Source organism: Solanum stenotomum, chromosome 8 (assembly GCF_019186545.1).
Source record: "Solanum stenotomum isolate F172 chromosome 8, ASM1918654v1, whole genome shotgun sequence".
NCBI lineage: Eukaryota > Viridiplantae > Streptophyta > Magnoliopsida > Solanales > Solanaceae > Solanum > Solanum stenotomum.
The window spans coordinates 12,117,631-12,139,014 of NC_064289.1; the positions used below are offsets into that span (position 1 = coordinate 12,117,631).

At 28.7% G+C, this 21,384-nt stretch overlaps 1 protein-coding gene across 1 annotated transcript; it reads left to right on the plus strand.

The window, feature by feature from the left end:
• Positions 1-11,819: 11,819 nt before the first annotated feature.
• LOC125872663 (myb-related protein 330-like) lies at positions 11,820-14,078 on the plus strand. The gene is made up of 3 exons (XM_049553425.1): positions 11,820-12,181; positions 12,437-12,566; positions 13,239-14,078. The coding sequence occupies exons 1-3, from the start codon at positions 12,049-12,051 to the stop codon at positions 13,837-13,839; spliced, it is 864 nt and encodes a 287-aa protein (XP_049409382.1). The 5' UTR covers positions 11,820-12,048; the 3' UTR covers positions 13,840-14,078.
• Positions 14,079-21,384: the final 7,306 nt, after the last annotated feature.

Genomic DNA, 21,384 nt, shown 5'->3' on the forward strand with positions numbered 1-21,384 from the left:
TATATAACAATAGTTGCATCTCATCTCATTCCCTACCCCATCAACCAATAATAACGCCTAGGATCCTCATTTGCACACAGATGTACGGTATCTTGGTTTAACGGTTAAAATATAATTTGTTTGAACTTAATTCTACGTAAATTTGTCCTTTCAGTTTTGATATAAAAAACACCTTGATAGTTAATTTTCAACTCATTCTTATTACAAGGTCTCTAATTTACTTTAATTTCCTATGCCGATGTAAAATTGGTCTAACGTGATAATACTCTCCTCTCCTGCGTAGACTTGCCCCGTATGATCACTATAATATTACAAAGTTATACTTCCTCTGTTAAGATTTACTAGTCAAAATTTAACTAGACGCACCTATTGCGAAATAATGATTGATGTACAAAGTTTATCATTTTAGCCCTATTAATTGATGGGCTCAAACATATTTACTCATTACATTTTTCAAAGACATTTAACTCAATGTTTAAAAATTAAGGGTATAGTAGGAAAAAAATTATCCTTTCTTGATTTGTCAAAAATAACAAGTAAAAGTAGAAATCAAATTAGGAATTTATTTGACAAGTAAATCCGAACGAGGAGAGCATGTAGGGAGAACTAATTAATTAATTGGATTTTGAAAATTTACCAACTTAACGAAAAGTCAATCCCTTTTACTAGGGAGGATCAAACCATGCGAATGAATCTACATGGCTATCACCCTCTTAGATCAAATCTTTCAATCTTTTCACAATTACAATTCACGCATGCTCGTTTAAAGGACAGCGACTCAAAAGTATTCATGACTAACAGTTTCCATAATATACGATGACTATATTCATGTCTTGTATTTTATTGCTTAATACAACAAGGCTAGGAGTGGCAAATACCACACTCATTAACATACCACACACTATGAGTATATATATAGGGAAAATTACTTATATACACACATTTACTTACCTTAATATCTATTTATCCCTACTTTTAAAAAAAAAAAAAAATCCCTTAATTCCCCCAATTCATAAAATCTTTCGGATACATAAATATTTCACTCCTATTTTCAGCCTACACCACGTTTCCCACTCCCCATTTCACTCCTCCATTTTATCCCTAAATTTTCTCCACTTCTTTAGCAGTTACAAATTTTAAATTCATTTTGATTTTCAGAAGGTGTCTCTCTCAAGTTTATCAATTAATCTATTTTTGAATTTCAAATCTTTTCTATTTCCAATTAATGATTTCAAATTATTCAAGAGGTAGATTTCTTTCCATCACTTCAATTTTTGATTTCTTTTATTATTATTTTTTATTTTTTTCATCTTAAAAAATAAAATAAAAATTACCTCCGCCCCTGCCCTCATTGAAATCTTATTGAACCTTTGCAATTTTAGTTAATCATATTGTCGTTGAAAATTTTTCTTGAAAAATATTTATTTTCTTTTAATGTTTCTGCTATTGAAAAACATCCAAAAAAAAAAAAAGTTGGATCTGTCATTGCACGGCCATCACTATCAAAGATACAGATTTTTAATTATCTCATTTATTTTGAGTCTTAAATTAGTCTTTGTTAGTGTTATCATTGATCTGATACATCACTGCTACAATAACTTTTGTTTTATGCAATGTATAATGTTCATATTTAAGGTATTGATACATAATTCTAATGTTGTTGAATCTTTGATTAGTGTTTATCATGTTCAATATAAATGTACTTGATACATAAACTTTGTGTTATTTATCACACACAAAAAAAGAAGAAGCTATTTTAGAACAATTACATGTATAATGTATTTTTATTTTATTTTAAAATATAGTATTTCTCAAACAAAATAAGATACATAAATAATAATGTATCATACACTAAATTTTTAGTTATGATACGTAAATTCAAATTTATACTAAATGTATCTGATACATAACAATTACCAAACAATAATGTATCGATCTCAAACTTAAAATCTTATGGGCAACTTTCTTATTTAAAGTATATAGTAGAAATACAACACTTATCAGTTTAAATTGAAAGGATCTTCATAATCTCAAACAAAATAAGATACATAAATAATAATGTATCATGCACTAATTTTTTAGTTATGATACGTAAATTCAAGTGTATACTAAATGTATCTGATACATAACAATTACCAAATAATAATGTATCGATCTCAAACCTAAAATTTTATGGGCAACACTTTCTTATTTAATGTATCTAGTAGAAATACAATACTTATCAATTTAAATTGAAAGGATCTTCATGATGTATCTTCTCAAAAATTTTGATAATTTTGAATCAAAATTGAAAGAATCTTCAATGAACTAGGAGAATAATTTTGAAACTCAAAATTTTCAACAATTTTGAATCAAAACGGAAAGGATCTTCAATGAACTGGAGAAGAATTTTGAATCTCAAAATTTTCGACAATCTTGAATCAAAACCGAAAGGATATTCGATGAACTTGAAGAAATTCACAAAAGAAATCGTTTGTCCAACAACAATTCTATCACTTTTGTATCCTTCATAACTCACCTCGCTAATCCAAAATTTCGACAAAAGTTTTTATGAAACAGAGAGAACGATGAACAAGAAGAAGAAATTTAATTTTTGAATTTTTTGGTTTTTTACACTATAGGATTTTGAATTCTTGACAATAATTTGGAATGAAATAGCATAATTTATGGGATCTTAATTTGATTTTCAGCTTCTTTTTTTCCCCTTAATTAGTGTAACAAATGGATACTATGAGATCTTAATTTGATTTTTCAGCTTTTTTTCCCTTAATAAGTGCAACAGATTGATACATAATGTATCAACAATAATGTATCCGAAATATCTAAAAAATATGGAATTTATGTGATTACAAAAATAATAGAGATAGAAGATAATTTAGATTTTACACTATGGTATTTATGTAAGTTATACATATATAAAAGCTCAATCTTATGGTATGTACAACAATTTAAATAGTGGCACTTCTAGCTAATAGTAATTAATTAATTGACAAATCCTAATTAATTTCCAATACATTTTACAGATCCATTTTTACGAAAAAGCTTGCAACCTTTCCTTGCAGAGCAACAATTGACACATACTTGTTTAATAATCCTGTGTCCACTTGATGGGCAAACCATATAAGCTACATCTGGATCACAATTCCTAGTACAAGCCTTTCCATCTGCTGATTCAACTTTACTTCCAAGTAAAAACGTTCCTACAATATATATTATATATGCATGTTAATAATAATTAAATAATCGATTCACTCTACGTAGATACATTGAAACGATGAATAAGAGTTTATTACCGGACAAAAGAAGGAGAGCAAGGAAAACAACTCGGTGAATAGCCATGACCAATTTTTTTTGCGTATTATTGGAATTTGGATGTTATTCTATATAGTTATTTATAGTGAACAAGTGTTACTAAAAAACAAAGGGAAAAAAGAACTTGTCGTGAGGTTTAAATTCATTCTAAATTTAGATAACGTAGATATATAGTTGTCTAGGTGGTATAAGGTCGAAGATTTTGACTATCCCTTTGTTTCAATTTACGTGTTACATATGCTTCACAATTTAGTATATTTTAAAAAGATAATTATTACTCGCTCCCGTTATTTTTAGTTATCATAGTTTATTTTTCGAGAGTCAAACGATATGAATTTTGATTAACATTTTAAAATATATTTTTTCATCATATTGATATGAAAGAAGTTGCAGTTTATAGTACTTTCCGTATGGTTCTTGAATATCTAAAATTTTATTTTAAAATATTGAATGAATGTGATCTAACTTAGCTTTGAAAATTAGTTAAATTGATTTTCGAGAAGTGAGACATGACAATTAAAAAGAAGCGGAAGGAGTATTTGAGATATATAGATGAGTCATTAGCATATACGTCAAAACTATGACAAGTATACAGATAATAATGTTACTGCTAGCTCTTTTTTTCTACAACGAAAGAGTAATCCTTTTGAGTTTTGTCTGTATTGCTACCTCTTTTTGTGGTTATCTTTTTGTTTTAGCATTCCATATATGGAACACTCTAGCATATTATAGTGAAAATGTTTGATCGATCAACTATATATTTTCAAGATGAAAAGTAATGTAATAATGTAAATGAGAAGTAAAAAAGCTTACAACCAATATGTACCATCAACTATATATTTTCAGTATTCTAGGATTATTCTTAAAAAAAAGTATCGTCCCATCAGAATTTAAGTCCCATTGTTTTAGAATTTTGAAACATGGTTTTCTTTTATTAAAGATTTTATATACAAAAAAATATCATTTTCAACAAGTCTCGTTTTTTCTTATACTTTTTTGGTCTCGTTCGTCATGATCCGCCACTTTGTCATTCAAGTTAGGCATAAAATTAAAGGCGAAGAATCTAGAGTCTTAGAAAGGTTTGGAGAAGACTCTAGAATATCTTAGAAGATTTCTTGGAAGACTTGTAGAGAATTCTAGAAGAGAAACTAAATTGTAAATATGCATCTCGTGTAATAAATTTTAGTTACACTTTAGCCCCTAGATGTATAGCATAAATAAATGGGCATTCATCTATAAGTCAATCAAGTAAGTAAACAATCTTCCAAAGCAATACAAAAGCTCTTTTAAAAAAAATTATCTTGTGGGTCTCCCCCTATCCTTTAAAGCCATCAGGCTTTCCGGATTCTTTTTACATAGAAAATATTGTTGGGAATCTGGGATCCAAGTAGATTAGGTTAAGGCCTTTTTGCTAGCTTTGAAACATGGGACGAAGGAAAGAGGAAGACCAAATAAAGTCAGATCGTGAAAGAAAGTATGTGACATGTACGTTTACATAGTGGAAAAAATTGATGATTGTGCCTGAATCTTATACGAGAAATTGCACCAAAATTAGAGTACTTGTCATCGATCTCATTTGAAAAAATTTAGTNCATCAGGCTTTCCGGATTCTTTTTATATAGAAAATATTGTTGGGAATCCGGGATCCAAGTAGATTAGGTTAAGGCCTTTTTGCTAGCTTTGAAACATGGGCCGATAGAAAGAGGAAGACCAAACAAAGTCAGATCGTGAAAGAAAGTATGTGACATGTACGTTTACATAGTGGAAAAAATTGATGATTGTGCCTGAATCTTATACGAGAAATTGCACCAAAATTAGAGTACTTGTCATCGATCTCATTTGAAAAAATTTAGTCCTGGACTGTTTATAGTAAACTTTACAGTATTGGCTAATTACCGGCTTCCCAATTTTACTAATTTGCAATTGGCTAAAAGTTTTTAAATTTGTATTAAAAAGATAGACAATTATAATTAAAGAAGAAATAATAATGCTTCTAATTAGACAAAGAGTAGTGGAAATTAAAATAGCATCATTATCATTAAATGGGATCTCATCTTAGTGATACATAGTCCAATATGACTTTAATTTGATTTAAGTTTAGTAATAGTAGTAATTATAATATTAATTAGGTTCCAGTACATAACAATGAACCATCTTCACTGAAAAGTCTGCAGCCTTTGGATGCTCCACAACAGTTGATACATTTTGGAAAAGACTTTTTATTAGGTCCTAGACCTCTAAATGGACAAGTCATAAATGACACTCTAGGATCACAATTCTGGGTACAAAACTTGGCTGCTTCTGCATACTCCACACTGCATATTCCATGTAGCAATATCACTGTTTACAATAAATAGAGAGACACATTAACTCAATTCATATTTTGCATAGAAAATACTGAATTCAAATGAATATATGATGCAACAATGCTACATCCGACTCTAATTAACTTCTTATTTTTAGCAACACTAATTTCATTGATCTAAATAAATGTTTTTTTGAAGTAACTACAAGTTTGGTGCTAAATGTACTACTTAAAGGAAAGAGAGAAATATGTGCCATAAGTAAAAGGCATACCACATAGAAAGAGGATACCAATAACTTTGGTAGTAGCCATGCTTGTTTAATTACTATTATATATGTGCTAGGAGGATTGATGTGATGAGACCATATAATAGGAAGTATTTATAGGATAGAAATATTACATATAAGAATTGGATTAGGAAGTATCCAAAGCAATAAAGTAGAACAATTTTTTGACAGTAGTTATTGGCACTACATCCTTGGCTGAGGCTCAAATAGTTAGTAATCAAAAAGATGGCCGGCTTCTACTACATTTCTTTCCCCCCTAACGTTTACTCAGTCTACAATAGAAAATGTGACCAGAGGGTCGCTCAGATGATAACCATCCACCACCTTCTATTATAAGATTGTGCGTTTGAGTCGCTAAAATAGAAAATGTGACTAAAGAATTGCTCAGATAATAAATACCCTTCACCTTCTATTACTCCCTCTGTTTTTAATTACTTGTTCAATTTTCCTTTTTTACTTGTTGATTTTGACAAATCAAAAAAAGACAAAAAAAAAAATTACCTACTATACCCTCAATTAATTAATTTTGAAAAAGGTAGAACTTTATTGAAATTCTTAAATTTTTAATTTATCTGCTTTATAATTAATAAGGATAAAATTTACTATATCAATCGTTATTTCTCAGTAGATGTGGCAATTAAAAAATGGACAGATAATTAGAGATAGAAAGAGTATAAGAATATTGTGTGCTTGAGTCACTACAGGGAGAAAAAAAAGTAGATATTCGTGGGGAAGGGGAAGATCTTCCAAACAAAATATGTGGGTGGGTGGCGGTGGTGTTATTATTTGTAAGCAACTTTTGCGAAGTGGTACCTTTTTGAGACTAATCCTTTGTTAGGGTGTGCGGTTGGGATAAAAATTAATTTAAATTGAAAAATTAAACCAAGTTGATTTTTATTTGGATTTGATTTGATTTTACATTTTTTTTTAAATCAATAATATTTTATTTGATTTTGATTTTGTTCAACAAAAAAAATCAAAGAAATAAGTAAATCTAGAACGAAAAATTATATACCTATTTCTTATAGCTATATATGCATAATATGTTATTTTTTATGAATAATATTAAATATATATATATTTTCATCAAAATTTGTTTATAATTTATTTATGAAAGAAATCTCATACAAAAAGTCCAGCAGAATATAATGTCTACTCCTCCAGATCATGCCTATGACTCTGATCAAGGCTGACCAACAAGGAGTGATATCTACTAAACTAGTTTTAAGGACTACTTGTAATAAGTTAGCCTGTTTTGATAATCTAGTTGTAATCGCTAATTATGACGATAATGTAGAGGCCACTAGGCCTCATAACTGTGTAACTCCGTAATTATATATGATGTATAATCTTACTAGCCAAAAAAAAATATTTGTTTTTTCTATTTCCACTTTATCTTTTGATTTATTTTCATGTATGATTAATAAACAAATCAAAAATCGATAGATGCATGTTATAAGTAATTTAATTTCAATAATTTAAAAGCTAATTAAATTAAAATTGACTTTAATTTTGATCAATGATCGACTCGGATCAACATATGAACACCCTTAGTTGTAGGCCACTAGATTGGGCTTGTGAGGCGAAGCCTGTATAATAAAGACCGTAGAACAACTGTTAGTTGGGCCGATCCAGTTTAACTTAACAGTTCTTTGCCAAACGCTAGTACTAACTGGCAACTATCACATTCAAACATTCAATTTGGAATAGGCAAATTTCAAATATATATATATATATATATATATATATATAATAAATATAGTTATGTTTTTAATTACATTAAAAATAGCCAAAAATTGTAGAATGTATACATTAACTATGTAATATAACTTGTCAAAGGTCATAGAAAGTATACACTAACTGTCTAATATATCTCACATATACATAAGTTATACATTGATTATACATTATGATACGCTCAAAAAGTTAAATATAGTTTAACTATATATGAAATATACGATAACTATTCAATTTCGATCAACTCAAAATCACCTCTAAATAATCCCAAATTTTAGATATGAAGTCCTCTAGCGAAATTGGAAGGAAGAAGGAAAAGAAGCCATTAATAGCGAAATTGGAAGGAAGGAGGTTAGAAGCCATTAATGGTGAAATAGAAAGAAAGAAGAAGATGATTTTGACCAATTTCAATAATTTTGAAAATTTGGCTAAGTTTTTGGTGATACAAATGGCTGAATTGACATTTTGTATAATTTTTCCCATTTGAAATTCCATAGTAATTATGGGAAAAGGGTCTGAAAAATACTCTAACTTTGACCGAAATTATTGTTACAATACCAAACTTTATAGAGGACCTTTTACCCCTACACTATTTAATAGTGTATTTTAAAGGTATATATGTGCCCACGTGGACATCATAAATATTTCATCATTATAAATAGTAACGTGTCCACGTGGGCACATATATACCTTTAAAATGCACTATTAAATAGTACAGTGATAAAAAATACTCCATAAAGTTTGATATCGTAACAATAATTTTGGCCAAAATAGAAGCATTTTTCTGACCCTTTTCCCTTATTCTTTTAACATAAATTGAACAACCTTTTGAGAAATTAAATTGCCTTAATAATATTAAGTATATAGAAAATTTCCTATCAAACTCTCTTTACGGTATCTACAATTGTATCAGTCAAAAATTAAATTTGAACACGGTTTCTAATATATTCCAAATTGTTTTCTTCTCTTTATATTCCTCTCTTGTTTATTTATTATAAGGAGAAACCAAACTTATGAATTAAGAGGAGGCCAGGATAAATTGGGCACTTCCCTATCATAGGGTGCTAAGTAATAGTATATTTTTATTAAATTATAATGTGCTATCAACAACAGTAACATATTTAGTATAGTTTCGCAAATGAAATGTGAGAAGTGTAGAGTGTATGCATACCTTGGCATGAAAAAAAAGGTCCAAAGTAGTAACGAAAGTATAAAAAACAACAAGCAGTTACAAAAATTGCAGCTAGTAACAGAACAAAAACTACAACAAAACAATATAATAACTGAGGTATAAAAAAACAATAAATAGTAACAAAAATCCATAGACACAAGTAGGGGTGTTCACGGTTTGGTTTGGGTCGGTTATTGGTCGAAACCAAAACCAAACCAACTTAATCGGTTTTAAAATTATCAAAACCAAACCAAACCAAATATAATATACATTAATCGGTTTGGTTTGGTTTGGTTATTCGGTTATTAACCATACATAAAAATAAAATGAACAATTCATTCAAAACGTAAAAAAAGTGACAACAATCCATTCAAACAAAAAAATAGTTAGAATGACTGGCATTACAGAACTTTCGATCATTGAATTTACTGAATAAAACTTCAAAATTCACTATTTTGGCATAGAAGGAAGAGACAATAACATTTTCAGTCCCATAAAGAATTTTCATAGACACTCATATACATGAACCAAGAAGAAAAATGTTCTCACCTTGGACATTTTTTCTTTCATAAGTAAATTATAAATAAATTTTGATGAAACATATATAAAATCTTTAAAATTGTTTATGAATATAATATATTATGTATGCATAATAATAAAATTTATGTATATAACTTGTTGGTTCGGTTCGATTCGGTTATTTCTTCTATTTTTTTCAAACAAAACCATAACCAAACCAAATACTATCGGTTCTTAACAATCTAAAACCAAACCAAACCAAAACCCAAATTAAATCGATTCATTTAATCGGTTTGGTTTGGTTTTTTGGTTTGGATCGGTTTTTATCCAAACCATGAACACCCCTAGACACAAGTATGATGTGCTATCATATTAAAAAAAAAACTTAAAGTTTCACTTAATTTATATGCTATCATTCAAATCATCGCATTACAAGTTCAAATCACTATAATTTCTTGATTAGTGATGTCGATTTTCCTCTTTCTCTGTAAGTGTAAAAAAATGGAAAAACTATATAGTACAGTAAAGATCAAGTACTTAGAACCAGAGTTAAAAACTAGAATAAATGCTCAAGCATAATGGTGACCTCCTCAAAAACGTTTTATTCCTCTTTAATAAAGAATTTGTGCGAATTCAAATTAATCTGCATAAATTTCGAACGTTGAATAAAAATAGTAGAGACCAAGAAAAATTGTACAACAAAATATAGTTAAGTTGATAGGTATTATTTTTGCCGTCTCAGAAGACTTGCCTTTCTTTCTTTACACATTCCTTAAAAAGATATTCATTTTATTTATATTTATTTATTTACTTTTCTCTTCAATTCATTTTTAAAATTATCACTTTTAATAAATTTAACATATTTTAATTTAAGATCACAAAATTTAAATTTATCGCAAAATAATATTCTGATTTATTTTGAAATTGGTGAATATCTTTAGTGGGCCAACTCCAAACTACCACTTGTACGGTCCACGTGGCAAGTGATAATGTGCAAGTGGTATAAATAAATAAAAAAGGAGATAGTAAGAGAGAGAGGAGACCCACAAGGACAACTCATCATAAAAGAAAATCTACCTACCAAATCCAATCTCCTTTCTCTCCCTTTTGTTTAAAAATATGGTATGCGGTATTCGTATTAAAGTTTGATTTATCAAAACACGTATTGTGTAGAATTTTATTTTAGAATAAATGTTTCTTATATAAAAAAAAAATTTATAGTCAAAATTTAAATGAAACTTTAATTAAAAAAGAAACAAACTCTCCGCTCCGCTAAAATGGTTAATGTGCTTGTTTTCCTTCCTTACCAATATCATCATTTTCTTCACTTTCCTAGTGGAGGATGTATATGTAAACTTCAAGTAATCTATATTTATTTATCTACATGAATAAACTTTAATATAAATTATTTATTTATAATAATAATAATACTTGAGATGTTAATATAAATTTAATTAGTATTATTATTTCTTTCTATTAACACTTTATTTTTTTAAAAAAAATCTATTTTAAAAAATATTTAATAATAATTTAACTCAAAAAAATTCTCATATTTTTTATGAAGTAAGATGATTATAGTCACAAATATCAATGATTTGTTATAGATCACAAGTCTCAAATATTTTTTTTCTCTCATCACATTAGCAAATATTACTGCATAAATTAGAACAAAAGAAACATTTTATTTTATTTAAGATTATCAAATAGACTTGATATAAAAGATTATCAAATAGACTTGATATAAAAGATCATGTATTATAATAAGTCCTTTTGTAACCATGTACCATTATTGGTCTATTTAGTAAAAATTCTCTACATTATCAATGCATTCAACATAAATTTGTAATATTCATAATAATATTTTTTCTTAAAACACACAAAAAACAAATATATATATATATATATATCATCTCACAAGTAAAATTTGAAAATGTATATTAAATACCGATTTTCTTATCTTTGTGGTGTAGAAATTTATTTATGATAGACCCTTACTAAATTCAACGATATTCTACACTTCAATTTGTTTAGTATGAAGGATAAGTAAACAAATAATCTCATGTTTAATTTTAAAATGAATTTATTCCTTATTTAATTAAGATAATTAATTACGAGATAACTTAACTTTAACCAAATGAATCCTTACAAAAAAATATAGGTTTCTTAGACAGTGCTCGATAACCGCATTAAAATTTGATTATTTAAAATTCACATCACTTAGGAGGCCAATCCAAAGAAAACGCTCTCTACTAATAATTTTTTTGGTACTGTATTACATTCTTTGATGATCAGTCCTAACAATTTTAAATGGTTGTTACTTGTTGTTGGCCTCCCCTACCACCCCCACCCCACCCCCAACTCCAAGAAAAATCTAAAAAAGGAACACCCATCCATTTAACAAAAGGGAATAGTTCCAAAGTCTCTTCCAATAAGTAAATTAAAAGCTTTACCCCACACCTCCTACCTAACACTTTTTAAGCCTACCCCACTCACACCCTCAAGATATATATCTTTCTATTCCCCTTTTTTCTCCCATCTCCATTAGAGAGAAAAAAAAACTAGACTACAAGTACCAAACAGTTTTAGTCTTATCAACAACAACAAAAAATAAACTAGTGAAAGAGAAACTAGGACTCTACTATCAAACTCTTTGATTTTTCTCTATTAGTACCAAAAACTCAAATCCTTGAATACTCAAAAGACGAAAAATTCAAAGCATGGGACGTTCACCTTGTTGTGAAAAAGCACATACAAATAAAGGAGCATGGACTAAAGAAGAAGACCAACGCCTCATCAATTATATACGTGCTCATGGTGAAGGTTGTTGGCGTTCTCTCCCTAAAGCTGCAGGTATTTATTATCGAAAAATTATACCGTATATATTATATGTTTTTTTTTAATCTCTCGCTCTCTAAACATAATAGTGAAAATTAAACTTATTAAATTTAAATTCCGGAATTAAGAGGATCTAATAATTTTTGGATCTGCTGCCACAACAACATCAAAAAATAATTATGGATGTGGATAAAAGATCCAAAGATTTGAGACTTTTTTTTTCTTTTTGTAAAATATTTAATTTTTTCATGATTTTTTTTTATATTTTAGGATTGTCAAGATGTGGAAAGAGTTGCAGATTGAGATGGATAAATTATTTAAGGCCTGATCTCAAAAGAGGGAATTTTACTGAAGAAGAAGATGAATTGATAATCAAACTTCATAGTTTGCTTGGAAACAAGTATGTATATGATCTTTGTTTTTTTCTTTTTTTTTTGTTGCTATTTTAATTTATTTTTTGGTTTTACTTATTATAAGTTATGTACTCCTAGTATCATAAAATGTGTGAAAATTGGAATAAAAAGTCAAAATTGTTTTTTTTTTGTTTGGCTAATTTGGGACCACATTAAAATGAAGACCTAAAATGTTCTAGAGAAAAAAGTGGTTGTAGTAGTAAATTTTTTCAACAAGTGGGAAAGACTTCTCTGTTTCTTGAAATACCAAACCTATAAAATCTTTAGATTCTAAAGTCCTTTTTAATTATTAAAACAAAAAGAAATTCAAAAATTAAATCAAAGCTTTATTTTGAACTAATTTGAAATATTTTGTGATTGGCAAAAAGGTTGAAAGTTGTTAAATCAGGTCAAAATTCACAAATAGTCATTTTTCAGTGCAACTAAAAATTCAAGACAATAACTCCATTTCTTTTGAATATGGTCAAAAAGTGATCAGTTAATGCTATTTCTATAGTCAATTTTTTTTAAAAAAACAATGGGTTAAAAGTTTCTTACAAAACAAGTATTTGAAAACTTTAGCTCAAAACAAAATTTACTTTTTGTTGATATTCTCCAACTGATTTATATTTCCGTCTTTTCTTTTTATTCTACATTTTCAAATAATATTTTCTCTGCAGATGGTCAGTTATAGCTGGAAGATTACCTGGAAGAACTGATAACGAAATCAAGAACTATTGGAATACACATATTAAACGAAAACTCACCAGTCGTGGCATTGATCCTCAAACTCACCGTCCACTCAACACCACCGCCACTAACTCCCACACCACCACCATCACCACCGCAGTCACAACCACCACCCCCACCCCCACAACCAAAAACATCAACATGGATTTCACAAACAACGTTGATCAAAATCAACCCAATATTATGATTGCCACGTCGTCGTCATATGATGAAACAAAATGCAACAGTGGTACTACTGAGGAAACAAAGCCACTAGAAATTATTATTCCGAAAAAACCCTCACAAGTTATGATAAATCTTGAACTTTCAATTGGGTTGCCATTACATAGTCATCATATTTCATCACCAGAGTCAACGGCCTCATACAACTTCTTGACCACCGTAGCACCGCCGCCAACCGGGGCGGTACCCGCGGCGGAGACGGTGGCGAAAACGGTTTGTTTGTGTTGGCAAATTGGATATCAAGGTGGTGGTGGTGGTCAGTGGTGTGGCAAATGCAAAAACACAAATGGATTTTACAGATATTGCTGACCTGGCTTTTTTGGATATTATTTAAGTACCTTAGTATTAATTTTTTTTTCTTAAATATTACTTTACCATTTTGTGATAAGTGAATATTTTGGGTTTTGGGTTTTAGGTTTAGATATTAATTTTTTTTTCTTTTGCATTTTTTGCCTTCTAATTGTAATCATCTACTCACAAACCTTTGTAGTACAGTTGTTGCAACAACTTACCATGGTATGAATTGGAATATGTATTTAATTTTCCAATTTTAGTCTATTTAATTTCTCTCTTAATTTTAAATGCATATATTGTTGTTAATTTAAAATACGAAAAAGGGTCAAAATGCTTTTAAATTATTTGAAATTCAAAAAATGTCTTTCATTAATAATTTTGAAAAAAAATCTCTCATGTTAATATTGTGATAAAAAAAAATGCACCTGGTTGTCCAAAAATGTATTCAATGCAGACTTGTAAGAAAAATAAGATAACAAAATAGCATAATCAAGTCAAAACTTTTCAAAACTCGAATAGTAACCTATCGTTTTGATTTGTGCTTTTAAGGTTCCATAACGTATAATAATTGAGTTGTTTCCTTTCTTTTTCAATTATCGTATAGAAATTTCACCTAACAATATATTTGGTCATGTGAGGTATTTTCTGCGTACGTAGTAGTGTCCATCACAATAATTGTCTTTCTGGTTTGGCAAAAGACATTTTTTCACCTAAATTCCGTGAGGATAAAGCCAAATTAATTTTTTTTTCCTTTGGTCCAGTTCATCACAAGTGTCTTTTTCACACACAGTTTACTTCTATTCTCCTCATATATAAAAGATGAAAACTTTCCCAAGTAACAAAGTCAAGATTATTTAATTTTTTTCATATAACTTATAGAAATAATTTTAAAAAGAAGCTAGAAAAAAACTGAGATATCACATATATACCGTGGTTCAATTTGAAAGTTATATTCTAATTATCTATCTGACTTTGAAAATAATAATAGCATCATTATTATTATTCAAGGAATGGTTTATTTTTCTTCTTTCCAAAAGTCAATTTTTTTATTTTTTTATTTCATTATTATTTTTATTTTTTTAAAAAGAACTTTTGAGTATGGAATTGACAAGATTCGACCCAACCAAATCTTATCTGAAGGAATTCATCTAGTGATAGATTCTAATTTTGACTAATAAAAAAGCACATAATTTTATCAACTGAGCATATTTATAAAGGGACAATTAGTAAGCAATTAAAATGTGAACATATAATAAAACTTAAGTTTGGTAAATGATCTGGTAGTGGCTACAAATTTATGAGCCAACAAAGTCAGCTGAATTAATAAATTCTATATGCACTATAACAAAAATGTCTTCAGCGATAATAAAAATATACATTAACAAACCGTATTGTTAATACCAACATTAGTTAATTGTCAATAAATTTAATGTCGCTAAAGGCTTTAAAGATATTTACAAAAAAGTGCTAATTACCATTAAAATTACATATAAAAACGTAATTAAGCTGCTATTATTAATTAATTATTTCTAAAGATAATTTTTAATGTAGTGATATGTGTTTGAAAAATAGAAAAACTACTTTTGAACCCAACATTTATTCTTATCAATTTATTTTTTGTTTCTCGAAATAGCTAGTTTGATATTATTCATCCAACCACTTTAATTTGTACTTAGAAAAACATTGAATACCCGATATTAAATGGTAGGTTTCTTCAACATTATAATCTAGTGCTGCTGTTTTTTTTAGTGGAATGGTGAAATTTGGTCTACAAGAATTCAATGTTTCAAAAGGTGGAGGCACTAGTGCCATGTTTTATCAAAAATAATGGGGGTAGGTACACAAGTCTCAATAAATAGAACTTAAAATGAAGTTGCAAATTAAAAGTACTATTAAAATATATGGAAGTATACAAAGTAAACTAAAGATTGTACTAACAATACATACACTCATTCATTCCAAATTAGTTATCATATTTCTTTTAAGTAAAAAGTTTGAAGTTAAATTAAATTAGATCAGATCAACTTAATACGATATTCTACAACTTTACGATAAGTAATAAAAAGTTGTAACTTTTCTTATATTAAAATGCTATGTTAAATTTTAAAAATTAAATGTTATTTAGTATCAAGGAAGACAATTCAAGCCATAAAAGCAAAGATGGATGTTCGATGGAAAAAGAATTTAATAAAAAAATTAAAAGTATGATTTGGAATTGGATCAAGTGGCGTTTGGCCAATGGTTAAGCTGTCAAATGTTCGTTTAAATATAGTACATATTAATTAATAAATATGTAATGTGTTTGTTGGGAATCCAGTACTGCTTTATATTAAGGTTCCAGAAAGAATGGCGGATTTTCCTCCACCTAATAACACAACTAACTCACTATAAGAGAATAATAATAATAATTACAATACTATGTTGGTTGTGTGAGATTTTAGTTTTGTTTGGATTGAGTGGGAAATAAGGGAATCTTCTTTCTACTTTTTTTAATATCCAAACAAATGAAACTAAATATAACTCCCCCTTACTTTTATTGGTTGTGGTTGTTAGCTTTGAAAAAGAGACGGAGCCAGGTAAGACCAAGGGACCTTTTTCTGCGAAAAAATACATTGTTTATATATGGTTAATTATGAATATATAGTAGATTTCGGACCTCCTTTAATTAAGATTGAGAAACCTTCTTCTGTGAAAGAGTACATTGTTTCTATATGGTTAATTATAAATATATAGTACTAATTAAAAGTTATACATCCTTCGACTTTTTTGTGGATCTGCTTATTCATATATTTAAATTTTCTTAATGAAAATTTTGGCACCATCACTATCTTGAACACAATATTATAATGTGCTTCTAGAAACAAAATAAGTTAAACAAAAAGGCAAAAAAATATTTAAAAAGAGGGAAAGAACATGTGACATGTTTGGAAGGTAGGTAACCCAATCTCTGGCTTAAAGTAGTAAAAAAAGAAAAAGAAAAAGGAAATAGAGAAGAAAACAATGTGTTAGTTAAAGGTAGGTGGGTAGGCATGGGTGGGGGGATGGTCATGTGCTAATACAGTGTAAGTATGGGATTCTTCATTCCTAAGTCCTATTTTAATACTCCCTCCGTCCCTTTTTAGTTGTCCACTTTAGAAATGACACACAGATTAAGGCAACAATGATTAGCACAGTGAAGTTACAATTTTACCCTTATGACAACTTTTCACTTCAAAATTACAACCACTTTTTTGAATTCAAGTGAAATAAATTGGAGGGAAACAACATACACTTTTACAATTTTCAAGAAGTGTAAATAAGGGTATAATAGGAAAAAAATTGTTGTCCTTTCTTGATTTGTCAAAATGGACAACTAAATAGGGACAACTAAAAAAGGAAATATGGACAACTAAATAGGGACGGAGGGAGTAGCTCAGCTAAAGAAATAAAAAGACTTCTTTTTTAAGAAAGTCCAGTTGGAAATGACAAGCTTTTGCCTCCACCCTGTTCTAAATTTTATTATCTATAGGTAGGTCGGCTCAGCAAGATTAACAGTTCAAAGTTAAAATTTTATAAAAAATCATTGCTTAAGTAGCTTTATAGTAAAATTGGGGAGAAGTATTGAGAATATTCATAACTCTGCTTAAATTATTAGTTTTATTCCTGAATTATTGACAGTCTTAAGAACATATTTTTACTTGACTAACTGAATTTAAATACACTCTCAATCTTATAAAATGAGTGTTCAACATTTTTTTCTACTTTTTTATTAAGAGTTCCATGCTCCTACAAGAGTTTGAGACTACTTGTTATATATGTCATATAGAAATCAGTTGCGTATCTATGTTTAGTTAGTCAAGTAAAGTGATTTTTTAAGGTTGTCAATAATTCAAAACGAAACTAATAATACACCAAATTTAAGAGTGTTTTTTTATACTTTAATATTATCTTTTCATACCATTTTAGACTTGGGCATAATATTTATTTATATACATATTCATAACCTTGTTTTATTAAACTTATGTATAATGTTAGGAATAATTTATAAAGTTTTCTATTCCAATTTAATATTTTCTTATAAAAAAATTAATTTACATCATAAGTGGCCAAAAAAGAACAAATGGCGCATTTCTAAAGAGTATGTACATATACAACAAAACAAAGGTAGTTCCATGATTTTATTTTGTTGAATTTGACCTATAAGGATTTAGGTCCTTATTATTAAACTCGTTGAACTTGAAAATCATGAATTTATATATAGTAATTGGTAAAATTTCATGAATATTCATGTTAAATTTTGTATTTTTCATAAAAAATAAATTATTAAATTTAGAAGAATCTGACGGCGAAATACTTGAACCGTCCTCATGTTACACACAAAAAAACCGTTTTCTTCATTTAAATACTTACCTATTCAAATTGTCAACACTTTTATTTTATTATCAATTCAACTCTTACTTACACATCCTACGCCTTTGCCCAAAAAATAAATGAATAAAAAACTTAGCTACACCATTTTTAATGTGATGTGATAAAGTCGTGCCGTAAAAATATGAAGTTTTAAATGACTTTTTTAGATAAAAAGATGAGCTAGCTAGATACTCAAAAGTCAGAAGATAAATTAAAACGGAACGCGGAAAACATTATGGATAATTTTTTCATTTTCAATTCAACAATTTTTTTTGAAAAAAAAAATCTCTAGAAAAATAAAAAGTTCTTTAAAATAAGGTAAATAATTTTTTTTCTTAGTGAAAAGTAAAATATTAGTTACACAATAACATTATATTTTACATTGATTATGCCATTTTCACATTTCAAATTTCAACACACCTTATCGTCATATAAATTTATTTGTACCACTCCTATATATCCTTCCCTCTATCTCTACCTCTCATAATATGTATTTAAATTATATATAAATATTTTTTTACTTGCGTATCAAATATTGGAAAAAATATTTCCATTCTCACCAAACACATCTGATCTAATACGTAAGTTAGCTTAGAAGAATAAGAATGTGCATGTGCATGCATTTAGGAGAAAGCACGTTCTTGGCAGATGGCGTTTATTCTTTTACTAATTAATAATGTTTTGTTTTTATTGTATTTGTTGTAATCAACACTCAAACATCCATATTCTCATTATAATTGCAAATGCAATCACATGCTCCCTTTCTTTTACAGCCATTTTTTTTGTTTAATTATATTTGTTAATTATCATAACGTTCTATTTCAATTAACTCGAAACTAAGTAGAGCATAGTCATTCGATTCATGAAAGGTGATATTATACACACTGCGATCACAATTTATGTCATCGATCATCAAATTGTATAATATCAATAGCATTCAGGAAAGGAACAAACTAATGAGCTAACGGATTAATAATTAACGTTTCTTAAAAATGGACGACTTTATTCTTCGATTGTGTTTGTTTTTATTAGCTACCTAACCCCTCTCATGCGTCATATCTGGAAAATAACAACATCATTTGTTGATGTAGATAAGACTCTATTACATGTGATGAGCCTCTCCTTTGTCTTTTGTTTCTGACACCTCTCTGATTTTACTTATTTTCCTTTAATTTCCTCCTAACTTTTTTGTTTTATTTAATTATCGATAAGTTCGATCTGATTTTATATATTATTAATTTTTAATTTATAAATGTCTCGAATGATAATTATCAATCTCATTTTTTAAATAATTGAATTTTATTTCTTAAAAATTCAGTCCTTCCGATCCTTTTATGAGATATATTATCATAAGTCGTTGTTGTCAATTTGTGTTTAAAATAAAACTATTGATTTCAACAAACTTTGCAGAAACACGAAATTACCAAAGTTTAATGAACCAGTAAGAACAGAAGAACAAAAATTAATTCACAAAAACTAAAATCTGTAAAAACATATCAGAATCTGTAAAAGACAGAACGAAAAAAAGATCAAGCCCACTGAATGCACAGTGTCCCCTTAAGGAAATTATTCCCTTCTAGTTCCGAGGTTTGACTTGGAATATGTCCTCCAAGAATAGAATGATTTCAATCACCAATGTGTTGATACCCAAAACGCTGGTGTCCGCGAGCCACTCAACGGCAGTAAAGTACACGAAAAATATTTGTGCAGAAGAAGAAGAAGAAACCAGAATTTTCGTAAGTAAAAAATTCTAAAGAATAACTGGTATTTATAGCCAAGAGGAACTGATTCCGAAAGGTTGCAACCTTTCAGAATCCACACGACCATTAATGAAAGTTTGCAATTCAAACGGTTATGGTTGTTCCTAAAAGTTGCAACCTTTCAGAACAGTCATTTCCAACGGCGGAAAATTTAAATAAAACAGGAAAGTGTAAATAAAATGGGTCGCGTGTGGATCCGAGTCGGGTCAGAATGTTTCGGTTAATTAACTAATTAATTGAAACGTTTTGGCCATCATTTTCCAAAGCCAAAGCCAAAGCCGAGCGAGCGACGATGACGGCGCGAGGGGGTCCCTCTTTCCAACCCTTTTAACAATTAATAGAAGTGTTTCTCTATTTAAACTCTTCTATTTTTCTTTCCACCACTGATGAGGGAGAAATGTCTTTTTACTAAAGCATAAAAGGACTTTTCAAGTTCCTCTCTTTTCATCTTCCCTCCATTTCCCATTAACTCTTGCTATATACCCAACAGTCGTCACAACCCTTGGGTGTTGTAGTAATAACTACTAACTCAGGTGACATGTTGATTATCACCGCCAGGTCTCTAATCCTTAAATAGAACATATGTTTCAAATTTGTGTCCTTAATAAGTTGTTTTTCCTAATCTTAACTTCTTTCCAATAAAGTGTAGAATATATACAGATTATAATGCAAGTCTTCATTAAATTTCATACAAATAAAAAAAATAACTATATCTCAAGAATTACCGTCTAGATATCTGACCACACAACTATCTCATTGTTACTCCACCTTTAGAGCTCCACAACCTCAGCTGTGGATTTAGTTACCCTTAGAAGGTGCAATAATTGAATTATAAATAAAAGAATGCATAGTATTGATGATCAAGTGGACGAATCAAGAATCAAAGGGTTATAAGTTAGACTACTCACTATCAACGAACGAATTCACAAGTATAAGTCTTTTCACTTCAAACACCTATAAATCATAAATTCATGTCTTTTATGGCTAAAACGTTATAACTATCACCTTTCCTCAATTGAAAACACACAATAATAAAATTTTAATGACCAGCTGATAAATAGGTAAATTACCCACTTATCAAGTACTAAATCAAAAAATTAATAGAAGAAACAAAAAATTATTTTTTTATCCCACAATTTGCTGTGTGTTTTTTAAAAATAAAAATAATTCCGTTACTATTTTCAAGGTACAATTATGAATTAATTTTCATAGGATGGAATGGATATAATTTTTTCAATACCGACAATGCAAATTACAAAACTTCAACAAGCTCAAATAACAAAGCAAATCAAGTACATATATTTTTACATTTGAAAACAATGCAAAAGAGAGAGGGAGTGATTGAGACGAAACCTCAAAATTTATAGCCGCGAAATTGGAAATTAAAAAGTGTGACATGCATGTTGAGAAA